Source organism: Phalangium opilio, unplaced genomic scaffold (genome assembly GCF_054372755.1).
Source record: "Phalangium opilio isolate 3A_F unplaced genomic scaffold, DU_Popi_V2 ptg000104l_1, whole genome shotgun sequence".
Taxonomy (NCBI): domain Eukaryota; kingdom Metazoa; phylum Arthropoda; class Arachnida; order Opiliones; family Phalangiidae; genus Phalangium; species Phalangium opilio.
Genome location: NW_028324206.1, coordinates 324,862 through 351,138, shown reverse-complemented (window position 1 = coordinate 351,138; position 26,277 = coordinate 324,862). Strand labels below are relative to the sequence as shown.

General features: G+C 36.2%; 1 protein-coding gene and 1 long non-coding RNA gene across 2 annotated transcripts in view; one reads left to right on the top strand and one right to left on the bottom strand.

Annotated features, from left to right (window-relative positions):
- LOC149630008 (uncharacterized) overlaps positions 1 to 17,481 on the top strand; it is a 236,726-nt gene extending 219,245 nt beyond the window's left edge. Inside the window, exon 3 of the long non-coding RNA XR_016374310.1 lies at positions 17,141 to 17,481. This is a non-coding gene — a long non-coding RNA (uncharacterized LOC149630008). The remainder of the gene's footprint in view (positions 1 to 17,140) is intronic.
- Positions 6,718 to 7,301, bottom strand: LOC149630009 (uncharacterized). Its single transcript, XM_089851329.1, has 3 exons — positions 7,185 to 7,301; positions 6,954 to 7,119; positions 6,718 to 6,887 (listed from the first exon to the last, which is right to left on the bottom strand). Exons 1-3 carry the CDS (start codon positions 7,297 to 7,299, stop codon positions 6,773 to 6,775), a joined length of 396 nt encoding a protein of 131 aa, XP_089707455.1. The 5' UTR covers positions 7,300 to 7,301; the 3' UTR covers positions 6,718 to 6,772.
- Positions 17,482 to 26,277: the final 8,796 nt, after the last annotated feature.

Below are 26,277 nucleotides of genomic sequence, written 5' to 3'. Positions count from 1 at the left end.
GCGAAACCTATTGATGGACCAAAATATTCGATTAAAATGTAAAATTTATCACTACTTCATGGGTTTAAGAATAGAAAATCTAGAAATGAAGCATCTTCTGTTTTGAGCTTAAACTTCTTAAAGTTTATTAAGAAAAAGAAACTACGATTAATAAAACGCAAATTTTTTAATAAAAAGGGCTAAATGAAAGGAATATTCTGCTGCGTTCGAATCCCTTAAGATTAACTTCACTGTGCCCAAAAAAAGGGAGAGAAAATGTGCTGCCGCCTAGGTGCGAAAGCTTGCAATTCAATTTTTCCTCTAACGGTTTTTCAGTTCTCCCCTTCCTCCCACCCGTTTCCCACGGCTAGACAAAAACAGTTCTTCCCCTCTTGCGAGTCAATTTTTAAGGGGATTCAAAAAGGGAAAAATACGACTGTCTTTCCCCTCCTACAGCGCTCTTTTTCTCTCTAGCCGAAGCCCATGCTCTAGCAGAGATCTTCATTCCCCAATATAAGGTCTTTGTACCACGTGACTCAATTGGCGAATGGGGGCTGATATACATATTTCAAATAAAACGTACACGCCCCCTGAAGGTCTCGCCATCTAGCGTTAAAAATCGGTAGTTTACTGAGGAGAGTATTCGTTTAACTTGAAATGAACGCGACTTAAAAAATTTCCTCACGCGAATCCTAGACCCGTACCTTGTGGGAACCTCAATTGAACAGCTCTTTTTGCGCCTATTTTCTCCAAATTTTCTTTATCTCCCGCGGTGTCGAACCCTTCTTAAAAAACCCATGCGTCACTAAGATAGATAGTTGGCCGTGTCTTTCTAAATAGTCCCAAAATATGCCAAAACAAGATGAGCAAAACCAGAACTACTTCATAATTCGTTACAGGGCTCCAGTTATAGTTAAAAAAATATAATCCTTGAAGTGCTGAACAAGCGAAAGTTTGAAAGTTTGTGAATGGATATTCTTTGGTTTTGATCTCCATTTATGGGAATTGAAAGTCAATTGCTACATAAAAAACTATAAATTAAGCCTGTCTCGTGTTGAACTCCAGAAGAAGTAAAAAAGCAACTACTTCCAAAGCTTAAACTGATATATTTCCAAATTTTACATGAAAGTGTGAGAAAGTAACATAATTTCGAATGAAAGTGATCAAAAATTAGTAAAATGGAACTGAAAATGGTTTAAACTGGTTCTGAGTTTTATACAGTGTATATAAGCTAAGAACAACACCTTCCTTTGAGGACAAACCACAATACTGCCAACGGATGACGTCGTTAAACTAAATTATACAGGGTGTAAAAAATTGTATGGAATTCGTACTTTATTGCATGCAAGTGAAAAGGTACAAAGGAATATTAGAGAATATGCCTGAATGCAACACAATGATTTAAGACACAGTCCTTCTATTAGTCTTAGAACTTAAGCCTCCAATTACAACATATAATTTATTTGAAAAACAGCTCAACGTAAATGTTCAATGTGATTACCATTGTGGCGGAAAACCTTTTTAAGATGACAGTCTTGCAATGAATTTAGAAGCATTAAATTCATGACGCAGAAAGTCCAAGTAAAAGTCTTCAGTGTTTTTCTCATCGATAAGGGTCCGATAATTCGGCTTCCAAGAATGACCACGCAAAAATTTAAAATCCATCGCATTTGATGGTAATGATTGTGTAACCAGTGTGGATTTTGTTGGGTCCAGTAATGAACGTAATGCCTGTTTACCTTACCATCCCTATGAAAGTACCCTCGTCAGAGACCAGTGTATTTTTAAAAAACAATGGATCAGCTTCAATTAGTTCACGTAATGGTCTTGTCGTGTTGGGTTTTCCCAGTAAACATCATGTTCAAAATGTCCAGGTTGGAATAGGGTGGCAAAGACGAGATTAAATACTGTAATTCGATCTTAGCTGCAAATAAAACGACTAGCTATATTTAAAACGTCCTTTTTCTCGATGCCACAGACAACTCGGACCTTCAGCTTCAAAGTTCTTCCCAAAGAAACCTTTATGTTTTTCTAATTTAGTCCAAAGTTTAGGGTAAGGGGTGTTTTAATATTAGCAAACCTTATTGCTTTGGTTTATTTACAGTATTTGTGCCTTGTTTACAGACGTATTGTTATACTAGCGTTATTACAGTTATTTTATTTCTAATGGGACCGGGAATACTGGAACGTTGAGCCCGAAATCTGGTATGGTAAATGTTAGGACCTAATTGGTCACGACTGCAGAGGTCCAAAAATCCAGCGGTGTCGCGAGTCGAACGTTAAAGGGGCATCCATCACAATTATATGAAAAAGGAATTGGTTTGCCCAAGCCTAAAAAACAAAACGATAAGAGTTTTTTCCAGTTGACTGAAGCTCGGATATTTTATATTTCTATATAATTTTAAAGACAATCCGTATTTTACTACTCTTTAGAATTTAATTCAATCTCCTGATAAAATTTTACGAAAATGGAATTGTTGTTGAAAAATCTGAGATAAGTAATTTTTTATTTCAATAAATTTATAGGAAATAAATCCATTACCAGTAAAATCAGGAGATTGAATTAAATTCTAAAGAGTAGTAAAATACGGATTGTCTTTAAAATTATATAGAAAAATAAAATATCCGAGCTTCAGTCAACTGGAAAAAACTCTTATCGTTTTGTTTTTTAGGCTTGGGCAAACCAAGTCCTTTTTAATATAATATCTGTTCCTTCAGTCTGCATTTGTATTAATCTATTATAAAACTATTTTTTGCCTGAAATGCGAAATTTTTCACTTCTAAGACGAGGTTAAAAATGGTTCTACACTTCTACTAATTCTTATAAGATACGGCTCACAATTCGTTTTAGAACCCGAGCTTTATAGTCAACTTCAAAACCAACATCCTGCCACGATTTTTAAACTATCAAAGCCGTACCTTTTACAGTCCACTTTACGATTGCAATTATCCATGACATTGCGTTCACTGCCCTTGTACGTTTACAGTGAGTGGCACCGTGGCCAGTTATTTTAATTAAAATACCAAGGCCACAGGTCCAGTTTTAAAAAAATCCTTATTTCCAACACTGATCCATCTATCCTTCAAGCTTTTACAATCACCCATTGCATAGACTGACTCAAGTCTGCCTAAGCATGGATTTATAATAGAAGCTTACGCTTCCTGGATCTTTCACTCACCTTAAAACGCGCACAACATTTATTCCTCGTCTGAAATAGTACCAGCCTGGCACGCGCGTTTGTGACGTAGAATTTGAGGCAAATTCAGAGGGGGGGGGGGGGTTGAAGTTTTTCACGTGATCGAGTTCTAATTTTTAATAGCGCGCGCGAAATTATTTTTAGAAAAGCGCACGCGCTCGCGCGCCGAAAGAAAAAAGTTAGCCTCAATTTCTACGTCATCAGCCCCCCAGTCCCCACCCGCGCGAATTTTTATGCCATAAATGTGTTTAAAATCAAAGTGCCTTACTGAAGGCTACAGTGAAATATCCATGAAGCGTAAGCTTCCATTATAAATCCATGGCCTAAGTAAGGCAACTTAAGCCTTGGTCGAAACTAACATCTAAAATATAAATTAAAAAGGTATCTTAAGTATAGAATTTCAACCGAGACACATAATTAAACGAAAATTAGACCCGCCAGAGAAATTTTTAATAAATATAGTGTTATATTTATTGAAAAATATCAAGTTAAAGTTTCAAGGCGGTGAAATGGCAAATTAGCGTCGTCTACTGTAGAGTAATGAACAATTAGCGTCGTCTGCTGTAACATAATCTTTTGAGGTACTTACATTTTTAATTAAATTAACATACTTAGACTTAATTAATTTTGATGAAACTTGAAAAAGGCACACCTTGAATGGTTACTTGTTAATTTGAAAGTATTCCGAAACCTAACTTCGCTTAAGTTTTTAAATGATTCGATGTGCAGGAGCACCAAAAAACCCCATGTTATTTCTATGGGAAAATCGGCGAAAATCTGTGAATTTTCATTTAACATTACGGGAGGGTGTGGGATCTTATCTAGAAGGGCCTACCGGCCCTCTAGAATATGTGATACTCGTAAATAAATAATTTGATATTTTAATCAACAAAATAAACAAAGTCTCAATAAGCCAGCATGAACTCATCGATAAAGTCTTTGTCTTCGTCGAAGGGCTGGAATAGGTTGGAAACCACAATACTCGTCGGAGGGAAAAGCAGATCTAACTTTTACAACGACACAGCTCGGTATCGGTATTCTTCTATTTGGTAAAAGCCAATAGATCCATCTCATGAATCGACGATAGGCAAGATATCTATATGTTCTATAAACATTTAAGCATACAGTTATGGCATGACAAGGAATTTAATAATGTTAACTTACTCGTGTATCAAACCTTGAGGGGGTTCATTTATTTCTCTTCCTTCGGGATTAAGGAATTCCAAGTACGCAAGCCTTAATTGCGGTTGATGGATACATGTACCATAAAATTCATCATGCTGGGTTATACATAATAATCTCTTCGTTTACTTCTTCCTGCTCTCTACAACACACACTTTCCACTATTGTGTCCATCCTTTGGCAAAATCCGCATGTACACCTATAATGGCCAAATTTTTAGCACAACCAACAAACCCCTAGCTAATGTGAAATTATGCATACCAGTCCGTGTTTTCAAGTCTATTAATGTGAGCTTCATTTGGTTGTAGGCCTATTTCTTCATTTTCATCGCTCTCTGACGATGCTAGAGGTTCAAATTGATATGGTCTTATACCATGAATTTGGCCAAGGCCTAACGCGCCACCCATTGCTTCGGCATCATCAGAGCTCTGAGACGATGAAAATAAGTTTTCATACGGGTTCTCTTCATCTTCCGACCGGTTAGAATAATATATAGAGGAGCCCGAATCAGTTTCAGAATCAGACATTATTATAATCACGCAAAATAACTGATTTTAAGTGAAGAAATGAGTCAAATGACGCTGGACAAATCTTAGAAGCCACCGTGACTCCGTGAGACACGTGCCAAAAACAGCCTATCACAATAGAGAAAGAAGCAAACAAATCGTGTTTAGTTTGGTCACCTACGTAATTTTAAACCACGCCTACAACACTGAATTCAAATTGACCCAAACTTTGTACTAAATTTAATATCGCTCATTCCCTAATTTAATAATATTAAAACATAAAAAAATCGCACAGGCTATTTAAATCTTATGAAACTATTATTTAGACAAGAAAGAAACAACTTTGAAAAATGACTGTCAGTATTCCTTTAAAGTAGGTTTTACTCAAGTTCTTAAAGGGATAGAACCAAGTTTTTTATGTTAGTACTAACGCGAGGCATTTACAAGTAGAAAAAAGTGCCTACAACCACGTGGGGTAGATCAAAAATTAATAAAATATTGTTAAAATCAAGAAAATTCCGTTGAATTTAAAAATTTAAGAATATATAATGGGTCACCATCCAACTTGTTTGCCCCATTATGATGTCATAAAGGTAAGTGGTTTCATTGGTCGCTGCAAAATAGTAGGATTTTAGAGAAACTTCTTGCCGTATAGTAGGTTTTTGTTTGTTATGTCGTCTGCTTAAGTAACAAAATGTTAGAATCCAGTTCAAGTTCAGAATTATTGGAAGACTCTGAAGAAATTATCATTTCGGGATCTGATTCAGAATCAGAAGTAGATAGTACTGAATCCGAAGAATCAGTAGTTATTAACGAGGCGAATGAGGATGGTTCCTCTTCAGAGGTAGAAGATGAACAGTTTGGTTTACAACCATATCAATTTGAGCCTTTGGCTCAGGAAGAACCTGCAGCTGCTGCAGAGCAGGGAGTGATGGAAATAGATAACCAGAGGCTGCAGAACACTGATTGGTAATTAAAATCTATAATAAACAAATTAAAAATCAAAGTCTTTAAGGTTTGGTTTTTGTAAATTAACAGACGAAACCCATTTATGTCTAACAGGTGTAACTGCGGACAATGTTTTATTATGCCAACAGTAGAGGAAAGTTTTTGTTGCCACGATAATCCTCCAAATCAAAGATTCATAGAACTAATAGGAGATTTAAATTGCATAATAACTGACACCTTTAATGACATAATGAGACCCAATATTTTAAACATTTTATTTGATGAATTTCGGGAAAATAATTTTATGCCAAGACCTGATGAAATAAATCCGTGAGTTTGTGTTTTAAAATATTTTTATTAAATATTTTATACATAAAGCTGCTGGTTTCTAGAACATACAGATATTTGATATACCGGTTGTATACTCGCTGGATTTATAGAAGATTGGGGAGGAGAGTTAGGCGACCAATTCCAAATTGTGCTATTAACAGAATCAGGAGAGAATATCCATCGGAAGAATATCATGGTTTTATGGAAGCAGGGCCATTCCCAATATAAACATACAAAGATTTGCAATTGAAATCATTTTATTATGTGCAATATTTTTTCAAATTAAAGTATTTTCTTAAAATCTTGTTGGTTTTTAATTTTTTATGAGACTTAATTTAAAAATCGTCGTTTTGATTGATACGCCTCAATGGCTTCTTCCTTTTCTGGGTGCTCAAATTGAGTGGATAATGGCTTTGGAATTGTTTCTTGACTGCCTTATGTCACTTTAAAAGCTTGTTCTTAACTTTCCTCACAATTTTTTACGAGTTTCGCCATCAACTTTGAAATTTATCCTAAAATAATTTCATTAAAACAAAACCAAGTCTTTCATTTCTAAATTTTTATAGGATGGTAGCAATTCAGAAATATTTTTTTACCAAAAGTGGATGCTAGCATAATAGGTTTTACGGATTATTCCAGTTTCTTGGCTTTTGGGAAATATATATTCCATCTCAAATTTCCATCCTTAGTCGTCGCTTGTATTTTGATGGAGTTTTCGTTAAAATGGAGAGCTGCTAATAACATTCTAAACCAAAAAGAAAATCATTCTGAGATTGATATAACAGAGATAGCGTGCACTTTGAAGTCTGACCTAGCTTCCATTCCAAGGTACGAGTAATGGGTGTTTTTAGGCGCGAAATGAATCATTACTGAATTGAATGCTTCAACGCTAGAGGTTTGCGTTTCTGGTGATATTTGCAGTATGTCTTTCTCAAACAAACCTATAATTTTCTTTAACTTTTCAAATACAGTTGTTCCTTAAAATTTAAAAATAATAGGTTAAGTTACTATAATTTCGATAACTCGTAAAACTTAACATTACCTGGAATAAGCCACTGTCTCTTCTTACCATCCAAAGAAAGATTGCCATGCGTGCATTTGGGTAAGAGCTTACCATGGCCTTGATGAATGTTAGCCACGTGTCTTAGCACAGACATGAATTTTGCCTGAACAAGTTTGGCTTTACCCTTGCTAGAAGTAGCACACCAGTACATGTGATTCTGTATGTTTTTATTCCACTCATCTAGAACAGCATATTCCTTTGTGGCTGCTGCGTGAATTTTCTTCTTCAAAGCTTGGGGACAATATTACAATTAAGAGCTATGGGTACAGCGTGCCATGATAATCTTACATATCACCATGTGCCAACAGTCAAAGAAATGTTTAATTTTTGGATGAGACTTCTTAAGATAAGATCTAATTTGCACATGTCGATCTGTTACGATTGAGGCAATTTTTAGACCAGCATCCATAAGGAATGTTATTCCTCTTTTTAAACCCTCAAGCTCCATGGCTACACTGTTTTTAACCTCAGTACTCTAAAAATCAATTTTACAATTTTGCTTTCGTTTTTAATTTCAATTAAACTTCAAGAACCAAATGGATGATTTTTTTAATCTGGCTTTCAAAAAATACATATGTTCCATATTTTGCACTGAAACCTGGCGAATCGGATCTGGCATCGCCTCCCAGTTTCAACTTTTTTTTTTAAAGACTTAAAAATTGCAATTTGCTCCTCATGCCAAACCTAAGCCAAAATTAAAAACTATAATTTCAAGTATGAAATAATAAAAATTGTAATCTTACTGTTCGAATACATTGGAGTAAGTAGCACTTTTGAATTCTAAAAAATGTTGTCCTGCTAATAGCCTGGATAGCAGAAAATGATAACATACGGAGTGCCTGTGAGGGGTTGAGCCCAGCAAACAATATTGATGCCGCAATTAGAATGTTTCCGAACGGTTTCTGTCCTAGTAAGGGTTGACTTTTCCAAACATTAGTGTGTCCTTTTTCGCATTCAGCAATAACAGTAACCATGGAGCCCCATGTTCTAGTGGTTATTTTACATGGCAGAAGGCATTGAAAACAGAAGCTAAACAGCTGAAGAAGCGCGCTCTCAAATACTATAAATTTCCTTTCTTTCATGGCAGTTTTGTTGTCCAAGTTAAAACTTCTAGCCCTATGAAATTAAAAAGATTGAATATTTAATTATATATATTTCCAATTAAAAACCTACTCTTTAATATCTTCTTGTGGTAACTCTGATGGCGTATAGCTTACATCAAAGGGGTTAAGGGTAGCTCCCTCATCTTCCTCTTCTTCCAAAAAACGTTTCACCTCTTGACTATCACTAATATCTAATTCTTCTGGCTCATACTCGTGGGTGGATTTGAAATCTGTTTGGCATGCTACGTCTTTGTCCATTATCTCAGTTTGGCATTCTGTGCAAATAAATATGTGGTAGCTTGTTCTATTTAAGCTAGTAGTTTAGTATAACTATACCAGTATTTTTCCTTAATTTCAAAATAGTTTGCATGCTAGCATCTTTAGCAAAGCCCACAAGTTTGGGTGGGATGCTTTGCACGTACTGGTTTCGATTAGTATTGCCCTGTGAATTTATTATTAGTACATGCTATTAGAAAAAATCAATAATTGATAATGTATAATACCTCAGTTTGACGTTTCTTTATCTTAGCTGGGTTATCTTCCGTTGAGGTTGAAGGCAAATCAAGTTCTCGCGTAACACTAACACGAGGCTTTGGCGGTTCCAAGCTCTTGTTTGTAAAGATTGTGGGGGCAGCATCTTTTCTTAATTTAGTTTTCGTTTGGGTTAATGAGTGTCCAGGTATGAAGTAGCCAGTTATTGTCTCAAAGCAATCTCTTGTGAAATGGGCACAGCAAATTAGCTGGGATTGTTTATAAACGAAGCTGGGGTCATTAATATTTTTAATCCATTGTTCCTTTAATTGTTCATCACGTGGGAAATTGTGAAAGGATCGCGCTTCTAAATCATAAGCAAAACATTGTGGAACAGCACATCTTTTCTTAATATTTTTAGTTTTTTGCATAGGCTTAAAAGCCATGTTACGTTACTGTTTTTAAAGCTTTTAAAATCAATTAAATTAATACCTGACACGAAATAGGATATAATTTATTTTCGTTGTTGAAGCCTTACATAAAACTTTTACATTTAAAGTCAGAAATCAAGAACTGCGCATCGCGCCGCCATGGATAGTAGGAAAACCACTATTGGATGAAAACCTTCTACGGAGGTTTGGTCCCGATTCGCCGCTATTCATTTCGCCGCCGTCGCATTTCGCCGCTTTTTTGTGATTATTGTTCGAGCCTTTTTTTACTTGATACTAGGCCTAATTAAATAGACTTTAATTTTTTAAGAAGTAGGGTATAAGAATATCGTGCTTGTTATCGCGTCTCAAATGGCTTCTCAAACTAGGGTTGAGTTGATTGAGACATCGCGAGGAGGGTATTTACTTATTTTCAAGGGTTCAAATCGAAACTAAGAAATAAGCCTTTGAAGACCATGCCACAGATCTACAATGCCGAGAGAATTGACTTTCTAAGACAATCTGGAGACAAAGAAGCAGCTGCAGTTCGTGAAGCCGCAACGGTATCATACAACAGTATTAAATCAACTATTTACCGTAAAATACGCAAAATTTTTCCATCCCAACCGGCTCATCCAAAAGATATTAAACTCGAAGCAGAATGGAGTGAAACTATTGATCCGAGGAATTTTCTTCTCTGTGATGATGGGCAAGAAGATCGAATAATTATTTTCGGGACTGATACCGTGCTTCGAAAGGTCTGCGATGCAAATACATTGTTAATGGATGGTACTTTCAAGTCTGTTCCCGAGTAGTTCAGCCAACTATACGTATACCTTATACTGCAAAATAATAGGCGTGATGTTTCCCTGTTTATTGCGCTTCTTCCGGATAAAAAGTCAAGCAGGTACGTTAAAATGTTTGATTTAATCGAAGCTAAAGCATCACTACTCAATCTAACGTTCGCGCCTAAGACGTTTCAACTGGATTTCGAAATTTCTATGCTGAACGCAATTACTGTAAAATTTCCAACTGTTTCAAGGATAGGCTGCTTTTTCCATTACACTCAAGCTATTTACCGCAAAGTGGTAGACGTTGGAATGAGGCCCGAGTATAACAACGTTCCTGGTGATCCTGAAATCAAGAGATTGGTCCGACGACTATCAGCGCTGCCTCTTGCGAAATCCGAAGAACTGGACAACGTGTGGGAATTAATTTACGAAACTAAACCATCTCACAATTCAAAAGTTCATGCTCTAATGTACTACTTCGTTGAAACCTGGCTAGATGACTTGGATGATAGGTTCGATAGAACAATATGGAATTACTGGGGGAACTGTGGACAGCGAACTACGAATAATATGGAGGGATGGCATCATGCAATAAACAAGAGGGTGGGTCGCATACATCCAAATATATTTGAATTAATTAAAGTTCTGAAAGAAGAAATAGTCAAGGTAGTGGACGATTTAAAACTTCTTCAGAATGGTAGGATTATCCGTAGGCCAACTGGACAAGCGTCTTGTCGAGCGCAAGTTAAGACTTCAAAATTCAGATTTAACTGGGATTGAATATCTAGACGCGGCTAGTCATCTTGTAAAACATTGCGCCTGAAATAGTTATAACAAATGTATTTTATTGCGCCTGAAATAGTTATAACAAATGTATTTTATTGCGCCTGAAATAGTTATAACAAATGTATTTTACCTTTGGTTTTACATTTATGTCAAAATAAAGTTTTTTTATGAATATGGTATATTAGAAAATCTCATTTTAATAAGTCGGCGAAATGAGTCCCATTTGGCGGCGAAATGAAAAGCGGCGAATCGGGACCGGACCGTGGCATAGGGGCTAGCCACCACCCTCCTATGCATTGTAAAAGAGTTAAAGGACCCACCTGTAAATAAGCCACAGGCTTAGTGTGGAAATGCCTTCATATTATTATTAAATAAATGTAGTAAAGCTGAATTAAAAAGTAAACACCAAATTTGAAATATTAATATCAAAAGATGGTACAGGAATATTGAGATGAGACAGAGCATATTTTCATTTAGAATTCTGCAAAAAGAAATTGTTATCGTTTTGTAAGAGATATTTTCATCGTACTCGGTTTATATTAAATTTGATAAGCTTATGGTCTTCGATTCAGATGTAATCGTCATTACTCGTTGCGTATAGTGTTTCAATTCAGATGCAATCTTCGTTACCCGTTCCATATAAACTCTCACTTGTATCATTCCAAAGAAAGAAGTTTATCTTAAATAATTAAGAAATATAACTTATATTAATTATTTTATTCGTCAGTATTTTATATTAACTATAGATAAGTCGATTTAAGAAAGTTTATTTCTAAAATAATTTTAAATATAGCTATTGTTAACGTTTCACTTTTAGCGAACACCTATTTCAGAACTTTTGAAAATTTAGGGTATATATGGCGATTGATTCACGTTAAGGAATTAAAAAATGCGCAATTGTGTGAACCTTTGGTGGAAGCCCAGCATGTTAAAATAATAGTAATCCTGTATTTAGAGTATCTCGAACTTTTTAGCCCAGAAGAGCTTATTTTTGGAATCATTCAAGATATCGCTATTTTTGAAAAGAAAAATACTCGAGCCGAACGTGAAACTAACGTAGAAATTATAGGTTATCTTAAAAATCACCGCAAATACCCTGGAGCATGAATTCATTTACTAACATGAATGTCTTTCCGGCTTACCATACATCGCCTCTTACTCGGCAGAAGGAGGAGCCTATTTAAAAAAAAAGATGTGGCGAACGGTAAGTAACGATAGCTGTTATATTTAAATCAGACGACGCGTTTTAACAGTAGGCATAGGCTTAGCAACGAAACTCCCGTGTTATAGGTTTATCGTGGTTTTAGGTGTTATATTTTAGTATTTGGTTTATTAATTTTGATGTTATCATAGATTTGATGTTATCATAGATTTGTTGTTGTCAAGGTTTGCTCCAAAGTTTGGCCAAGGCTTACGTGTTCGGTTTTAGTTCTTACATTCAAGTCGTCAAATACGGTACGAGCACTCGATATAATGCTTTTACGAGTTCAAGTTCAGGATTACATTTTGTTGCCATTTTAAAATACTATCATGTTATGAGTTAAATGTTAACAACTAAATGACGTGAGTAAAACGACAACCAGATACAGATAGATTAACCAGTATCACAAAGAACTGTCTGCTTAATAATAAACGGTAAGACACGCCCGAAAGAACAAGAATTTCCGGTATGGTTCGTATTGGATATAAAATTTACGTCACACGAGTGGCGCGAAAATTTGGCTCCTCCTATCGCTTTTTGAGAGTGGACTACAGGGGAATGCTTAACATGGACACTCATGTTAGTAAATGAATTCATGCCTGGAGTGTTGAAAAGCAGTTCTCAGAGGTCGAATCAGACAATGACCTCAATCCTTACGCGATTATCGCGACTATTGTAGCGATATCAGAAACTTTCGAGGATATAAGCAGAATCTTAAAACAGCTAACGCACTTCCTGTTATCTAAATTACCTAATGGAATGCTTCTATTACTTGGCGTGCATTTATTATTTCGCCACGTTGAAACACAAAGTCGGGAAAGGATAAAATTACTATTTTTTTCTGGGGTAAATTTAACCTGAAATGAAATTTTTCATCGATTTTAGCATTCATTATAGGCTGTATTATGCCTTATATCATTACGAAAATTCGTGGTTTGGAACTCAGAATGAAATGCAAATTGCGAGACGGAGTAATGTTGGACAGCAATGCATTGATAAATACGGTTATTTTAACTTGTTGTCTTAGGACTAGGGGTATTGAAGTGAAAAGACTAGGGGTTAAAACTACCTTCCATCTTGCTTTTTGGCGCCTGCGCTTTAGTCTCTTTGTATCATGAGAGTGCGCGGAGACTGATGGCTAGTACGTCCCGATCCCGAGGGTTGGTAACTTTGGCAAGCCCCTTTTTTACGTTGAAAAGGTCTATTATCCCCCATCCTATCAAATCTACGTATATATAAAAAGGCTAAGTGGGTGTAGTTATACGCGAGGGCAAAGCTATAAATCTTGTAAGATAAGATGGTAATCTGTTCACAATTATGACATTGTCTGACGCATCGATACCCCTAGTTACCGAGTCTGCAAATTACCCCATAAATATTTTATGAATTTCAATGTATTAGAGATGGGGGAACGCGTCTAACCAGTCAACAGATCCGTATCATAAACCACGAACTAGCTCCAAATCAAATCGTTAAAATTGTTGATTATGCCGGAATCGGTAAAACATCGACTTTAGTTGAATACACCAAAAAACGTCCGAATTAATTTATTTTAATGATGATTTGTAGATAGTAGGGTTAATAAATGCTGCAGTTTTTGCATTGGGAATTGTAGATGCATACAAATCCCGCGTAAAAGAATCCAGACAAACATTGAATTCCTACTCAATTAAAAAAATTAATGGATAATTATTAATTAATTTTCTTGTGATTATTTAATATTATTATTGTTTTTAATCATTTATAATAACCAGTAAAACATCGACTTTAGTCGAATACACCAAAAAAACGTCCGGGGCTAAAATTCTTGAACATTGGTTTCATTAGGTACTTAACGTTTATCACCCATTACCAATTTATTTGTTGCTTTTCATAACGAGGTACATTGTCATTATCGTAGGTCAGTTTGCGATCAAGCAATAACGATTTTCCTTCCTAATGTCGAATGTCGTACGGCGCATTCATTGGCTTATCGCGCAATTGACGTCGAGAACGTTTATAAATTCGAGATTGGTTCAATGAATCCCAAAGATTTGGAGAAATTAGATTTGAAAGGTCCTAAAAATAGCAAAGGACTAAATCCTTATGCCGTTGAATTAGATCGCTATAGAGGAGCTGTTCTGACAACCTTCGAAACCTTTATTAATTCGGCTGATGAAAGACTCACCATTAAACAGGCTCCCAGTTCTTACAATGAAAAAGTAAGGAAATTGGTTTTTCACGACGAGGATCTTTTAGTAATTCGTTTTACACGGTGTTTAAAAAGCGCAATTAAAGGACTGAAGTACATACATACAGTGGGATTAGTTCTACGGGAAATCAATTTTGAGTCGAAAATGTTCCGTACTTCTAAACATTTTGCCCCACCGCCCTTGCACAAGTGACGATGACGTCACGGAGAGGAATTACACTGGGCGTATCTGTCTGTGTGTCTGTCACCGCGTTGCCAGTTGTCAAATCCGAGCAAACGTGTCCTCAGAAAGCAATATTAGCTTATACTCCAATATCGTCGTTAGGATTAAGAAGTAGGCGGCGATCGGCTTGGGTTACGAGAAAGTATAGCCTCCCAATGGCAGTACTTCGGGTTTTCTTATCATTTATCGTAAATCAATCGCCTTGTATACGTTGACATGTTAAAAGTTAACGGGGTAGCGCCTTAGTTCATCGGTGTCATATCTTTAGACTGACATTACTCCTACAAAAATAATGTCCGCAAAAGCAAATTGATCAAATATAAAATCGCTTTTCGACCATTCTGTGGTACACTGATTATTTTCAACTACTGCACAAGTTAAAAGATGAAATTTGACAGCTTTATGGTCCCCACAGAAATTTATAGAAAAAAAATAAGAATTTTATATAAGGCCCTTCAACTACAGTGATTAGAAGTTCAAATACTGAATTAAGGGGGAAAGGAACATGAAATGGTCTAAACGCTGACATGTTAGTCATACTGCGGTGTACTGGCGTATGAAGACTCTCCGGTGTATTGGATTATTTGTTTCAAAAGTATTTTGAATAAAGATTTTCCAGTTCCTCCCAAATATTAAGTGATTTTTATCACAAACTATGCATATCATTTTTTAAATGATACCGTTTCTTTTGTTGTACGTTTTGGATATTTTTGGACTTGTAGCTAGCACGAGATTATAATTTCCACGGTAAATATAAGATGTCGCCCAACAACAAGAACTTTATCATCAACAACCCAATTAATCTATAGCCATTATAGCTGTTCTGTTTCCATGAGAAATGAAGTATAGACCATTAATGTTTCGAGAGGGAATAATTATTCACTCATGCCACAAATTAAAAGTAGCCCCACAGAGGCTGGGAAACACGCAGTTTCCGAAGAACGCCATTTTAATTCTTCGCGTCGGTGCACGCGGTATGCGAGAATCGATACACTCGAGAAAATTCAGGTAAACAACATTAGGACATTCATGGTTTCAACGGGGTATAATATTCGTTCATGCCACAAATTAAAATACACATTCCAAAGGGATATCTCAAAAAACATTCAAACGCGCAAATGATTTTCTGAGGATGTTCTTCAAATTATTTTTGCGCGAGGAGCGACTTCCAAAAGCTTTATTCTACACGCAATAAGGATACTGCGCGGTGGCTATGTACGGAGCAACTTGAGAAGCAACCAAAATACCTGAATACATTCTAAAACATAATGAACAATGAAACGGCAAAATACTACAGAGCACCCTTCATTGGAGTAAGATTAAACCATTTCATGATGGATTTACAACTGTTCAAAGATAATGTTACTAGTCCAATCGCGACGACTAAAATAATTCAATAAATTATGTTCAGCCAGGGATATATTTAATTTTAGAAGTAGTAATGGAGAACGGTTAGTATATACTTCGGTCCGACTCATAGCGCAGGATAGAGACCCTCCCTCCAACACGTAACGAATAGTTTAAATTATCCTATTGGCTCACTTAAACAGCTACGTTTTGATGACGTTGCTGACGGGGACAGCGAAAAATACGTAATTCCTTTTTTACGTCTGTCGCTTTGGCCCGCCTCTTCTTTCATACTCCTCCGTCCCGGGTAAGGGGGTCCGTGACTTTGACGCGCGCCCAGATTACTCTGTTCTCCATTCCTACTTCTAAAATCAAATCTATCCCTGGTTCAGCATTTGTCTATCATAAACTTCAGCTGAGTACGTTATATTTTTTACCAGTTTTCACCATTTGTTATTTTGAATTCACAAGGAGAGAAAACTGGCTACATGATTAAATTCCTGCATGTTCTACAAACACTCGTCAATATCAAGTAATACTAATGATCTTTTTTTTGCGCTACTCCTAACAACAACTACCGTGGAAACATTTTTCAGCGTTAATGTTATCCCGAATGCTGATAAGTTTTGGGGAGCGAAGGTTAATAATTCGTGGAATGAACTTCTAGGAATGATCGACAGAAATGTATAATTCCAAATATATTCGGAACCAAGAATTCATTCTCGATACTAAGAACATGTTGGCAGGGGTTTAGCTTCTTCTACAAAACACGAGTAACGACACTTCATGGTTTGGTTGTAAAACTGATGTAAATAGCACACTTTGTCATTTTAGAGTTAAATTTTTGTGAAAATAATTTGGGCATAGTTTAATTGGAAATAAGTAGAACTGAGTCATATAAGGGGGTTAATTGTCAGGTATCATGGGAGGATTAGTTTAGAATCCGCGTCTTACCATATTCTTAAAGAAATACGAGTAAAATCTTGGTCAACTTCTTTCAATAATAATTGAGTAAAACATTTCCGTACACAGGAGGCAGATTTTTCACTATCACCTTTGCCATTAACCACAGAACGTTTCAAATCCTTCGCATCTTCGCACACATTATCTATATCTAGAACCCAAGTATTATTCGGAACAAAGCAATCAAATGAAAACGATATTTTCTCGGTTGTCAATAAATGGGTAACTTGTCTTTCATAATTTCCACAAAAAATTGTGATCAAAGACGTCAACTTTCACTTTCCTTGAATGAAGTTTTCTATCGAAGCCATAGATTGAACTGTATATTCTCTTCGAAAATATGTTTAGTTTTGCTTTTAAATTCGTATCCTTCATGAAGCAGTTGACTTGTATGTGTTGTCTAAAAGTGTTGATACGGATTTTGTATCAAGATAATTGTGGGATCCATTGGTGACGCTCTGCTGATTTACATGACGGGGAAACTGAACTCTAAATATGGCAAAGTGAAATCGGAACTGTCATTCATGTTTTTGTTGCAATGCCTTCGGGGAACGAGTAAGAAGTAATAAAGTAACGCTATGTACTTTCAAAACTAAATTCAATTTCATTCCCAGGTCCCCAAAGTTTGAATTGCAACGGAGTCTCTCGTTTTCTTTCTGTCTTATGGAGTCTGGCGTCTTTCGTTCTATTGGTTTTCGTATCTTCGGAAATGACGTCACAGTTCGCGAGCACATCGGAAGCGCTCCCCTTCGACACTATCGACGATGTATTTCTCTTTCCCAATGCAAAGCCTTTACTGACGAGAAACAATGCGCAATTCAGTTTCATTCAGGTCAGGTTAATATAAGAATTACTCATTCGGTAAATAGAAGTCATTCGTGCTTCTTTTTTTAGATTTAAAGAAAGGTTTCTAAAATTACGTTTTCATTCGATTTAGAAAAATGCATTGATCAACGCGGCATATGCGGAAGCAATGAAGCGAGCAGATGTGAACCCAGATTCGTGTTACCAGACATTTGGCACTTTAACGGAAAACGATGACATTCATTCGGGAATTGAAAATCGAGAAAAATTTTCAATTTCCACGGATACGCTTCACTGGAATGTAATGAAGAGACGATACGCCAAGACAGGAAGTTGCAAAATGAAACTAAGCAAATCTTTAATGATCAGCTACCGGGTGTTGTATTTCAAGAAAAATATTTCGCAAACTCTGATCAAGACCATCAACAGAAGGTTAGTGTTCGACGTTGTATGTTTATGGTTGAGTTTATTTCAGCATATTTGTCAGGTTGCTCCAGTTGATCGAGGGCGATTGCTTCGAGGATCTGAACCCGTCTTTGAAGAACGAAATGCATCCCTGTCAGAGAACAGAAACCCCTGATGCGTTCGTCGTCATCAACGTCTCCGCTTTCACGGTCATTTTCCGCGTCTGTCTCTTCGGATTCTCCGCATCCTTCGTCACTCTCGTTCTCGAAATATACGTTCACATGTTGAAATATAATATGGTAGCGCCTTAGCTTATCGGTGTCATTTTTTAAACTGACATTACTAGTACAAAAATAATTGTAACTACAAAAGCTTATCCATTACCCACAAAATCGATTTTTGACCATTTTCTGGTATAATGAATATTTATAACAACTGCAATAGTTAATAGATGAAATTCGGCCGCTTCATGGTCCCTCACAAAAATTTATATAAAAAGTTATTTCGTATTTGGTCCATCAACTAAAGTGATTAGAAGTTAAGATATTGAAAAAAGGGGAAAGCAACACGAAATGGGCTAAACATGACAAGCCAGTCAAACTGGGGTGTACTGGCGTGTGTAGTCTCTCCGGTGTATTGTACTTTATTATTTATATCACTAAAAGTACTTTGAATAAAGAGTTACTTCCCAAATGCTAAGCGATTTTTATATCGCAAACTATGATAAAACTTTTACGCGTAGCTTTTCAAAAGGATACAACTTATTATTGTTGAGCTACGTTCGCAAAGGAGCACAAAGCTGAAATATAGAAGCTGGAGAGGAACACCAGTTTCGGCGAAACCTTTTGCAATGGAGCGGAAACTCGTGTTATAAACCTGATTTCAAAAGCGGACGGCCAAATCGGGTCTTTCTAAACCAAGCGCAAAGATCAATTTCACGTTGATCTTTCAGCTTCAGCTGCGACACACGTGTATTTGACTAGCCAATAAGGAGAGAGGTGCCTGAGAAATAGCTTCCCTTGATACCGGAAACCTTTTCAAAGAACTACTTTTAGCCATTACTGAATATTTTCAACTACTGCAATAGTTTATAGATGTAATTCGGCCCATACATGGTCCCCCACAGAAATACAACGAAATGTAAATGAATTTTGGTTGACTAAAGAACCATCAACAATCGCGTTTGCAACAAAAGAAGACAATTTTTGTTTTATCACTTAATTAGAGTGTCTATCACGCGTTACTTGACTAGATTATCACATCAGTATAATATCAATCCACTGCCGAAGTAAGTATCGTGACATGCTTCGAAAACTAGTGACATTAAACAAAGTTCACTCACTTAGCAAGAAAGGAGTAACGGAACAAGAACAATAAAAATAATCATCGATCACGAAATAATGTTATTTCCCGAAGGAAAGGTAGAACCATTATCTCTCTTGTTTCCATTTGAACTTTGGAAAACAACAACTGCCCAAAATACCCGATTTCACATCGGTAAATATATTCTAACTCGGGTCAAAAACTTATGAGATTAAAAACTGGTTCCCTAGCAACGAAAGGCTCGAGTTACCACAAAAGTTGACCCCCTTTCATCGATCCCGAAATAAGATATTCGTCGAAAGTGAGGTACAAAACTTTGGAAAATAACATTAGAACTTTCACTCTTTCCACGGGGTACAATATTCATTAACGTAACAAATTTAAAGCAATATTTCATAGCGGAAGCTCGTAAAAGAAGTCCAAACACGCAAAGCATTTCCTTCTAATTTCCCTTCAAATTATTCTAGAGGGTACTCGTGTTGCGCGAGAATCGATCCCCACAAGCTTAGTCCTAAACGTAATAAAAAATACTGCATTGTGGCCATGTTGAATAACGGTGGAACTTGAGAAGGAACGAAATCACTTGATTCCCGAACACATTCAAAACTTTTCATTGCAATTGGTTCTTCTACAAGAGTGCGTCGACTACAATAAGAAATTGAAAAGTAAAAACAAGATGGCCCTGGCCAGATTACGCTTTCGCTGCGCCCTCTCGCGGCTAAAACTGATACGACCCCGGAAATTTTATTTTGCGTTATTCTTTTCTTTTTTATTAAATATCCTTTCGATTATGAATGAAATTAATTTAGTGTGATTTTGTTTTCACATAAACATTAATGATAACTTTGTTTTTAAAACAAATGTTTTAAGAAACCTAATTAAGTACAGTTATTTGTTTCTATATTCGCATTATATTATATTGCCGTTTGAAAAACATATTGATAATTTTGACCAAACGCTTTCCAAGGTTATTTTCAGTTACATTTTTGGATAAACAAAAAGATAATTATAAGTATACGCTATAAAATATTACTATTTTCGTTTAATTACTCAAGTAACCCATGATAACAAATTTTACCAAGCACTTTTAAAGGTTATTTTCAGTTGCAATTTTTGACTAAAACGATAAAAATAATTGGTTTACCTCTTAATTTTAACTTATAATTAGAGTAATCAGCTGCTAATCATCACTAATCTTAATTGTTTCTTAAATAACTAAAATACAGTGGAGGTTGCAAAGCCACCTAGGTATGGTTCTAGGTACTATTTATAAATTTTAATGCGATTCCGCACGCGAATAAAAAGGGGAAAAGGCACCCAGCCAGCAAGGGTCAGGCAAATGCTTTTGCAACTCGAAGCGCAAAAGCAAAAACAAAAAATTTGAAGCTTAAATTATCATTTTTGTTCCACAAAAAATATTTGTCTTGGACATTTTAAGAAACTAACAATGAGATCGATCTCCGTTAGCATTAGCAAGAAAACCCGAGGTGTTGTCAATTTTATATAAAAACAATTTTTATCGGCCAAACCATGATTTTGTGGCGGCCCCCAGCAGATAGAACTGGTATGACTCCGGCTTATTTATTTTTTGCGTATTTATTTTGTTGTTTATCAAATAGTCTTCCGATTATGAATAAAATCGATCTAGTATGAGATTTATTTTCAGTTTAATGAAATAAGTAACAAATTTCTGTCCTATGAACTGGAACAATTAACTTTAAGCTTTTTATTGCCAACCTAACAAAAGTAGGCTGCTAATATACATAACTGGGAACTAAAATTATTCAATGAGTGTACGTTTAAACCATTATACAGCCATCGCATAGAGTTAGACCCCAGTCATGTTGTATTGAAACTTGATGCTATAGAAAATATAACCTAATGTGTAAAAATCATATATCAGCAGGTTTCGTTATCAAAATTGTTAGATTATTTTCTTACTAATTGAAATTAAGTAAAAATTAGTAGTTGTACAGTTTTGAAATGCTTCCCTCGTTGGGGGGCCTGGATTCTCTAATTTATAAAAAAAATGTATTTGCGGTGTTTGCTCTATTACAAGTATTATGTATTGTTGATCAGGTAATTTTACTTGTTTTTATGTTTAACTTCAATCTGGAACAGTGCCGATTTCGTTGTTTTATCTGGATTAATGTTGATGTTCCAGAATATACGTGGGCCTCTTTTTTCTAGTATCTGAAACTTAAAAAGGGTGTCTTTCTCAAGGATCCCAAGCCTTATATGGGTCTCTTACTCTAGGTTCCCAAGCCAAATAGGGGTTTCTTTTACTGGGGTCCCAAGCCCACTTTTGATCTTGACAGTTGTACGTAGTGCAATCTGGATATTGTATATCGAGTAGTTTGATCTGGATACTGTAGATCTCGTAGTTTCGTCCGGATACCATAGATCTCGTTTTTGGATACTTAAGTTTATATAATCTTCTCGACACGGAGAGGTAATATTTTGGTTTTCCCAACTTTTTTTTATTTTTGAACAAGTACATCCCAGTGCAGAGAAGTAAGGTGTAACATGTTTTTTCGTAAAGGACTCCCCGGGCCAGGATGGGAAATAAGGAATTTTTTTAAACTGGACATTAGGCCAGCGACCTCCCACCCCTGGCCAGTGTAGGGCGTGCCGCGTGCGCGAGGTACAATGGGAGATTTACGGTGGCGCAGGTCGCCCATCATCATTTCCAATCAATCTCACCCTGGTTCAATAAAAGGATGTACCTACTCCCATAGCCCACTCGGTCCGTGCTCACGGAAGCTGCGTCGTGTTACGCGTGATCGAGTGGGCTATGCTACTCCATAGTCCTCGCGGGGCGCTTCTATGCAGCAATAAAAAATGGTATCTGTTTTTAGGAAATCTGGGTCTCCTAGTACATTCTCAAGGACATTAAGAAATAACAACTTTATCAAGCTGCTTACATGTTTGCGGGATCCATACCAATTTATGACGCCACACACTACCGTTAAGTTCCAGTTACATCTGGAAAAATAAATCTCGACGTGATCATCGTGGTCGAGTGGCGTGGGCCTCTCTCTGCTCGATTCAAGCATAGCCTTCTGGATCACGCGAGTGCAGGCTATAGCGCGATGCGCTAGCAACTTATTTAAAATTATTAAAATTATGCTATTATTTAAAATGATTTCTATTAACGGGCTTCTATAGCGCGAGCAACTTGCGTCGTAATGCGCGTGATCGAGTGGGCTATGGCTGTGTGCGAGCTCAAAACGACATGGGTGATGGGGGAATAGTAATAAGCAAAAATGGGGGTGGAATACTCGGAAATAAAGGCGGGTAGTCTACGTCAGATCTAGGCTATATTTAGCGCCATCATGTCGGCCTAATTTTAAATACATATGGCAATGTCAATTTAAACTTTTTTGCTCATACATAAAATTTACAATTAAAAAAAAACTAAATTTAATATAGAGTTAACAATTAATAATTATTGCTTCGAAATTATTGCTAAAATAGTAGTGTACGTACGTAGATGACGCAACGGCGTAATTATTATATTACCAATGCTCATTTTTATTGAGATAAGATTATTTATAAAAATAATATTGAACTTTTTTCTGAAGATAAGTGATGAATATTAATTGATTACTCTTATTAGCTATTAAAATAAAGAGTTAATTAAATAAAATATCATCAACATTTATAGGCAAATTTAAACTTGAAATGATAATTTTTCTTTGTCCGAACTTGTTACTGAAATGTGAAAAGAACCTTAGAAAGTGCTTGTGCTTGGTAAAATTTATTATTAGGATTATTTGAGTAATCAAACTTTAATAGAAATATTTTATTGTGAATGCCAATACTTAAAATTAAACATCAAATTATCATTTTTGTTTGTCCAAAACTGTAACGTGTTTAAAGAGAAAAAGAAAGTTTTCAGGCTTTAGCTTATCTAATCCCAACACCCAAATTCCCAAATTAAATGTGCAGGTATAGTTAACCCCAAAAATGTGTCTATCTGGATGCACTTGCAAGTTTATTTAAGTAACTTAAAAATATAAACACTTACAAAGATGGTAATATCATAAACTTGCTTAGTTACAGAAGTTACCCTGATACACTCTCTAGAGACTACGGTATAAACTTCGTTTGGTTTACAAATCAAATATCTCTTACGTTAAAAATGTGTTTAGTTATTATTAGATTTTAGACTTTTCGACGAGTAGAATCCCTAAAATAATTTTGTAAACCTTCTAATGCTAAAAACGCGACATACTTTACAGCCAATCTACCATTCGCGAATTTCCCGCCAAGAGTTTACAATTCAGAGGCGCTGCGTATACGCGCGCTACCATGGAAACGGCCCACCCCCAACTTAACGAGAGGCGAGAGTAACGCGCCCGACGCTCTAGTAACGAGAGTCACGTGGTCCCCCTCCTCTCTCTCTCTCTCTCTCTCTTTCTCTCTGGCAAAAAAATAGCTAGCCCCTCGAGGGAAGAGTGAGATACTGCTGGTGAAAATCGCAGATAGGTAGTAAGCCTCAATAGCTCAGTCTGTAAGGCGTTGTACTCTGGTGCCTGTGTGGATACAGACGTGGCGGGTTCAAATCCCGCTCGTGCCAAAAAATTAATTCTTCAATAGAGAAAAATATTTACGGGACTTCGTATAGATGTCGCTGAAGTTCGTATTTCTAGCGGGAAGTTTGAAATGAAAGTAACTTTATTTATGATGGATTTTCCCAATTGGCGCCCAGCCGTAAGGGGTAATTGCAATGCTTCCGCAGTCTATAGACAGCGAAAGCAAAAAGGAAAACATTTCTGATATTTTTGATGAGAAAAACATGATAATTAGAACTGAAGAGATTCATAGGTATCACCTCGAAGCTGTGATTAAAAATCCAGAGAATGCTTCAATATATGGTGTTAAAGGTTCTTCGCCTTTTGCTATACTCGAACATTTTCAAGTAACTACTAGTCTGCCACCTGATATAATGCATGACTTTTACGAAGGTGTCGTGCTAATGACTCTGAAATTAGTGTTAAACCATATGATAAATTCAAATTTTATTGCTCTTGATGAAATCAACAAGAGAATCGATTGTTTTCCTTATGGGTCATTACACTGAAAAAATAAAAGCGTACCAATATCAAAGGATAAACTTTCAGGAGCTAAGATTTTGACAGGTACCGCTGCTCAAAAAAAGACCTTGTTTTATTTCTTGCCTTGGTGATTCAGTATGGGAACTTTTAATAATTTTAACTGAGATTGGTGAAATTATAACAGCTCCAATTATAAATAACTCGTGGATTCCTTACCTCTATGAATTAATTCAAGACTTCATGAACTTACTGAATGAAACTCCGAATTCTCATTTCATACCAAAAGTTCACTATTTAAAACACATTATCCTAGACTAATTATGTGTTATGGACCACTAATACACTTATGGTGTATGCGATTTGAAGCTAAGCATCAATATTTTAAGATAATAGCTAGCAACTCTCGTAATTTTAGGAATGTCTGTTCAACCATATCTAAAAGGCATCAACTTCTTCAGTGCTGGGAGCAAAGTGCAGTCCATGGGTTAGAAAACGGAGATATGTTGAAAACGAGTAAAACTACCTTTAGTCAGCTTCCACAGCAGCTGAAAATGACACTCGGACATTTAATTAATTCAGATTCAGATGTAATGCGAATCGCTGCAGAAATAAATCACGAGGCTATTTTGTATAAAGAAGGGTTTGTTTTTCCTATATCCATGTCCCCAGAAGATTTTACGACCTTTTTTAAAATATACTTTATAATCGATATTAGAAGCAATTGGCACTTGTGTGGTAGGGTTTTATTTAGCTCAGAGTACCTAAAACATTACAATGCTCATGTAGTTCAGGAAATTAGCGATTGGGATATCTTAGTGCCTGGACAACGGTTCCTCGACTACCATCCACTTCAAATATATAGATTAGATGGGAAAGACATTATCGTCATGAACCACAAAGTTGCCAGAAAAAAAGAAATTACTCGTCAATAATATTTTCTGGGCCACTTTTTCTGTTTTTAATGTAATACCTAGCCAAAAGTGCAATTAATTACCAACTATTTCTTAGATGTAACGTGTAACGAAAGCAAAAAGCTTTTAAGGTGCAAGGACACAGCCACTGCGGAGGACTTTTTAAGTCTCCTTGAAAAAGTTTTTAATAAGAAAATTTATAGTCTACAAGTATTCCACGATGGTTTTAAAGACGGGCTCGACTTTGACTTTAAAACAGGTTTACCACCAACTATGGCAAAACTAGATTTGCAGTGTACTGAAGATAACGCAATCAATTAAGTGACATTGTGAGAATTAAAAATCCAGTCTATTTTATTGGTTTATTAATGAAACTAAATTACGTGCTTTATTATTTGCAGAAGTCAAGGATTTTTGTTTGTGAATAGCTCTCCTACCTTGCTAGAACAAGACGACAGTCAAAATATAGTCACTCCGTCGTGTTCCTCATCAGAATCAACGTCAAATCATCTTCCCCTTATTTACAAAGTACCGACATTCCCAACAGCTGCGATGCAGCTAATAAATGACAAAAACTGTGACGGATTTCGAAGAAAATTTAAACAGTTTGTACTCTTCGAGGATATGATGCGCTATAATGCGTAAGTAATATATCAGAAAGTAGTTTATTTCCCTATATCTTAAGTATTTTTTCGAAGAATTTCTGTTATCCTAGTACTGATGATAGAGAGTATAGCTGCCACCATACGGATGAGATATCCGTATAAAGGCGGCATATATGGAGATGGAGCCCTAGGCGTTTACCCCCACCCCATTTGTTGCCCCCCTTTTCTATATATGTCTTTCCTCTAGGTTGTGCCGTGCTTGAGGGGAAATTGCAAGGGATTGAGATTGATGACGTCGCGTATCACGTGATATTGTTGGCGGTAAATTTGATTTGTAACGCCCCCTAGTTGTGGCGGGAGATTTAGTTCATTATTAAGGTGATGGCGCGAAATTTGAATTTATATTTTAGTGTATTGGTATGACGTCATGTGACTTGGTAAAGGTATGTAGTGCCCATAG